Source organism: Cariama cristata, unplaced genomic scaffold (genome assembly GCF_000690535.1).
Source record: "Cariama cristata isolate BGI_N322 unplaced genomic scaffold, ASM69053v1 scaffold38919, whole genome shotgun sequence".
NCBI lineage: Eukaryota > Metazoa > Chordata > Aves > Cariamiformes > Cariamidae > Cariama > Cariama cristata.
The window spans coordinates 8,441-14,193 of NW_009638228.1; the positions used below are offsets into that span (position 1 = coordinate 8,441).

At 37.4% G+C, this 5,753-nt stretch overlaps 1 protein-coding gene across 1 annotated transcript in view; it reads left to right on the forward strand.

Annotated features, from left to right (window-relative positions):
- Positions 1 to 439: 439 nt before the first annotated feature.
- The window catches only part of AGFG1 (ArfGAP with FG repeats 1), a 26,572-nt gene continuing 21,258 nt past the window's right edge, over positions 440 to 5,753 (forward strand). The window contains exon 1 of the mRNA XM_009708630.1: positions 440 to 527. Coding sequence (XP_009706932.1) covers positions 474 to 527 — 54 coding nt within the window. The 5' untranslated portion in view covers positions 440 to 473. The remainder of the gene's footprint in view (positions 528 to 5,753) is intronic.

A 5,753-nucleotide genomic window follows, 5' to 3' on the forward strand; every position in this document is an offset into this window, starting at 1 on the left:
GTGATTGGGTAGAAGTTGTAGTAAGAATAGGTTGAAGTGAGGGAGGAGTTGGAAGGGAAGATAACTGCAACAGAGGGGCCCAAGATTGAGAGGTAAAGGGTAGAGGCAAGGATGAACAAGTTTTGGGAAGCAGATTAGGATTTTGAAAGAAGTCTAGTTATGCTTTCATAAATTTGGATAGAAAGTGTCAGAGTGAGTTTGCGTGTGCAGTTACAAACATTGGTCTCCTCTAAAGCTCAATTATTTGACTTTGCATGCCGAGTGTTATTTTGAGATGAGTTTACGCAGCCTTAAGTTGTATGGCAATACTCAAATGAGTGCGTTTTACAGAGATGACTACTGAGTTTAAAACTGACTGGCTTCTGGTTGTCATGTTAAAAGTGATTCAGATTTCCTGAATTACTGACTAAATACTTCTTGCTTCTTCTTTTAGACGGGGCTTGAATCCACCTCACAGAGTGAAGTCAATTTCAATGACTACTTTCACACAACAGGAAATAGAATTTCTGCAGAAACATGGAAATGAAGTAAGTATTATTTGGAGAGTATCAAGTGGTTTTGGCACTTTAAAATTAAACTTTAAAACACTAATTAAGGAAAACTTGATTTTTTTTTTGTAGCAAAAAATAGACAGAAGTCTTTTGAAGCCAACATAATTTGAAGTGATGCTTCTAAAGAGCTTGTTTCACTTAGCTAGCTGATCATCATAATGTTACATGTTATTGCCCAACCCAGACAATCTAGATTCACATGGTCAGTATTTCTGAATTGGATTTTCTTTTGCTTTTGCATAAGGCAATATGCAGCTGTCTTTTTCTTTTTTTTTCCTGAGACTGACTGCAGCAGTCTTTCCTGAAAGAGCATACCGTGACAAAAATAAGTTTGTTGCTTGTAGCTGTATTTTGTCTGAGTAGGTGTCAGAAAGTCGTCTAGCAGTTTCAATAGCCTCTTTCTTTAATGATAGTGTATCAATATTGAAGGTTCTGGAAGAGAGGAAGGAAAAGGAAGTTTTTTCCCTCTGAGTTTTGTTATCTAATAAGTGTCTATATGTTTAAGAGTGGCTTGGGGCAGCTTTGAAAACAAAGTTCTAGTGTACTGCCTTTTTGTCCTTTTTAATAGATGAAAACTAAATCTGAGGTAAATGTTGGATTGGCTCTATGGGGACACATGGAGCATGTAAACGCTGAATGTGGCTATTGCTGTCTTCAATTTGAGGATGAAGTTTGTATTTTAATACCATACTGTAGCATTGAGGATTTTAGAGGCAGCTTTTGCTTCTGTTCTGAGTTAGAAAGTGTTCTATTTCACTTTGATTGGATCTGTATTCTGTTTTGGTAGAGCTATTGATTGTAGGCTACAGAGTGTCTTAACGTGTTCTTGGGAAGCTTTGTGGGGATAAATCCCATCATTAGCTTAAGTGCTAATACTTAACTTTCTTAAACTTGGCTCATTCATAACTCTCAGGTTGAAGAATGAAAATAGAAGTAGTGATTTCTTTTTCTGTCCTGGTAAATATGCATTATTTGTTGAAATGACTGTTAGTGAATGATTCCTCTAGACAAAGCTGGAACAAGGGCTAAACTCTTCCAGACATTATAAAATACTCTTAACAGCTTTGACCAGTCTTTTTGGAATTGTTTTGGCATATTAAAGCTGTATAACCTTGTGTTTATATATCTATAGAATATTGTTGGCTTTTTGCAAAGGGAGAATAATAAAGAATCTTTTGTGGGTTCAGATACAGTACATTGGAGTCTCTTTCCATAAGATTAGATTGTAAACCTCAGCTTTGCTTTAAGCTTCACAAGCATAAAGGAAAACGAGTGTGTGTATGTATACCTCCCTCCCTCCCTTCTGGCATCTGTTTTAATTTCAGTCATCTGCAATGGCTAGAGAATGCTGCTGGTTTCATTTTTCACTGATCTGGAACCTTAAGTGATCCCTAATCAGTTGATTAGTGTCGTTGTCCTTCTCATTATAGTCCTGACTAGTCTGCCAATCATAATGATTTAGTTGATACATAATTTATTACTGACATAAAGTTCACAGTTCTCTGCAATACTATACTATGTTTCAGAAGCAGAGGTCTTTGTGTTTGTAGTATTTATTCCTCTAATTAAAGTACTGCAATGATTTAAATGAGCTACCTCAAATGAAGATGTGCTCCTGAGTTTAGTTTTGGGTTGTTTGACAGCAGTGCATTGTGCTAATTTGAAAGTAGCACTGAATAGGTATTTGTAACTGCAGATGGTAGATTTAACAGGTGCTCAAACACTGAACAGAAATGATAACTGTTTTAAGCACTGGTAGAAGTTTAAAACCTAATTAAACATATATTCACTTTGTCATGCTGTATGTTGCAGTAGTTAAACATTTTGCTTTCTCTTGTTGGTATTGGACTTTGGAATACTCACCTGCGGATAAGATAAAGTATTGGGCAGATGAAGTTCATCTGACCTCACAAAAAACTCTTTGCTTTGCTTGATCTTTGGCATAGGTGGCTGTTGTGTGTATATATTAAGAAATGAAATTTTCTAGGATAAACTTGTTCAAACATGGCACTGTTCAACATTTTTAGAATGTGGACATGTGAAACAAACTACAGTCACTAAATGGTTTAGATGTTGTAACATTCAGCTGTTTTAGTTCTGCAGCTATATATAAAAAAGCTCACCTTTTTGCAATCTGCTATGTTTAACTTCCATTTTTCTGTAGCTTGTAAAATACTTAGTCCTCCCAGTCTTTCTCCAACATGGCCAAGGCCTCTGTGGTAAGCTTTATTGCTTCCAGATGAGTAGATCGTGGTGTACAATAGGGAACTTGTTCTGAATAGGAAGGAAAATAGCAAGAAAGCTTCCCTGAGATAAGGTAGTTACTAAGGTGGTGAGTTGGTCTTAGAGGAAGTAGTTTTCCACTCTCCTTCAAAGAGTATTTATCAGGTCAATGTATTGTATGAGGTTGCAGTTCTCTTAAAAAAAAAAAAAAAAAAAAAATACTGAAATCGTACCTCTTTCCCAGCTGTCACAAATTGCCATCTTTGTGGTGCATGTGGGTGAAACACAGAGTTACTAAAAGGCTTCCACAAAGCAGCTGCTTTGGGAAGAGATTGAGAACAGCTTCTCTTCAGGTGTGAGAAGACAAAATCTTCCCTCTATATACACATCCAAGGAATGTTTTTCTGGCACAGGTAACTTGAACCTTTTTTTATTAGTTTTTACTGCTTCAAATACAGATTTAAATCTTTTTTACTGTATTAGAAGGCATCTATATTTTGGTGTTGCTTACTTATCTGCAGGTATAAACAGTTGTTTATATACAGATGTGTATAAACAGACTCTGGTTTTGCTAATGTTGGGGTTAGCTCACTTTTGCAGCAAGAATGGAGACATGTTCAAGCTGATATTCCTCAAGTGACTTCTGAAGTTCTTTTGAAGCATAAAGGCAATTCTGACTCGCTGGGTAGGATTTTTCCCTTCCTCGTTCTATTCATGAAGAGCAGTGTGAAGTATTTTCACACTATTTTCATGTTAGGAATAATGAGGAGAGAGTGGTATGGAGATGGTTGTTTAAGTGTTCATAATCAAATTATGCTAATGCTGATTAGGCCTCTGATTCAGTAGTGCCATGGTAGTAGAAAGTGAACTTGCTGTTTGCAGAAGGTGGAGGTGGTACTAATTTCATGTTGCCATTATAGCTGTGAATATTTATTCAGAAGCTTTCCCCTGAAGCTGAGAAAAGTGTTATGAGGCAAACCAGTTGCATAGTTAATTTTTCTACTACACTTTTGAAAAGTGCCAGATATTTTTATAACCTTTCCAAATAACCTATTCTAATATGCATATGGTGGAAGAAAATGATTAGGATGGTATTTGGAAAATCTGTGTTCCTCTGGGGGCAAAGACTATGTTTACCTGAACTAATGAGTAGAATGCTATGTGAGTATGCTCAGCTGCTTGGGATTAGTTTAACAGTGCTTAATTTTGTTTTGGTGCCAGTCTTCCTGACTCTTGATAGCACCTGTGCAAGTACCAGTTTCCCTGTAGTTGCAGAACTAGTAGCAGTGTGAGGCTGGTTCAGAGCTGGTATTTGGCATGACCAAAATGCTTTCCTAGAAACCCTGAAGTGGAAAGGGCAGTACTAAGCTGGAGCTGGTGAGTCCTGACAGCATGAGCTGTGCAGTCAGGTGTCTTTGTAGTACATCCCTGGTTCTGCTAATACGATACAGAGGTACATGAGCTGATTGTGTATAGAAAGATGTCTTTGTTAGCAGGGGTTTCTCATTTGGACTCTGCTTATGAAAGGCGCTGGAACTTCTGGACCCAAACTGGCTTTGAAATCAGCATACTGGTGGTATAAAATTCTTTTAACCTACAGAGATTAATGAATAATATTGACATCAGAAGTGCTGAATTACTAAACAAAGCTATAACTTGCTTACATAAGGGAACTGTTTCCAAATCTTTCTTCCTGTGGTGAGTGTTATGTTTTGGAACATAGTTTTATTGTGTGGTAATCTGTAGTTCTTTGCACTGTCAGCATTATGTTTGGTGCATAACTGAGGATATTTTATTGGGGGGGAGGGGGAGAAGAAGAAATCTAATTTGGTATTTATCAGTGTCTTGAAAGATAGTATCTCATTAGAGCTTTTTAAACTAGACTGACATGTAATCTTCCTATGCAATGGTATGTCTGGGTCTAAACAAGGAGTGCTGTGGGTCTAGTAGTGTGCTTTTTTTAGTTCAGGTGCAGCTTCTACCAGTAGAAGGACTTGTCCTGTTAGAGCTTTTCCTTGCCATGCTGCCTTAACTCTGTACAAGAGAAGGCGGCTTCATGAGGAAAAACTTAATTTTGCTGGCCTAACTGAATTTTTATTATTCCTAACTAGCACAACTATGCTAACAGGAGTTTCTAAAGTGTGGTGGCTCAATATGTTGTGTAAGCAAAAGGCCTTTGTCTCTCCCATATCCGCCTTCCCACACACACTGGAGATCTGTATCAGTGAAATAGTTATGACATGGTAAAGTGTTGTTTGGTAGTTGAAATATGTAGCACTGGTATAGAAATAACTGAAATCCCAGATTGTCTCAGGCTTTCTGCAAAATTTGATGGATGCTGCTGATTTTTTTTTTTCTTTATTAGCAGTTTTTAGTGTGCCTGTCCTTCCCCACCTTCCCAGCTCTGTAAAAAACACACGCAAAAAACTGCAAATCATGACGACAAACCTAGAAGCACAGTCAAAAGCTAAACCTCTATGGAAAACAGGTGCATTTGTGTGCCTCGGCCTTTGAGGCCTGCTTGGAACTCCTGAAAGCATGAAATGTTATTAGGAGGCTGAGTTTTTAAACCAGAAGCCCTTCTTGTCAACTTTGTTTTGTGGAGTACCAGATGTGCAATGGATGGCATGAGTTCTTTGTTCCTTTCTGTCAAATCTGAAAACAAGGGTAATTACTCAAACTGTAGCACAAAAAATGTAAATAGTGTATGGAAAACAATATAGGTAAATGTAGTTATTCTAGGAAAAACAGTTTCTCTCTCAAATAGAATAGCTGTTGAGTGCAGAGTCAGGGAAACCAATGGTATGAAGAAAAATATAGGTAAAGACTTTATTATAACATACAATATGCACTTGGCCCAGTTTCTCCTTTCAGTGATATATTTAAGTGACAGCAACTCAACAGTTTCTGCCTTGCTGCCTCCTGGGTTTTTATCTAGGTCAGGGTGAGTAGGTTGAAGATGGTTGTGATTCTCTTTCC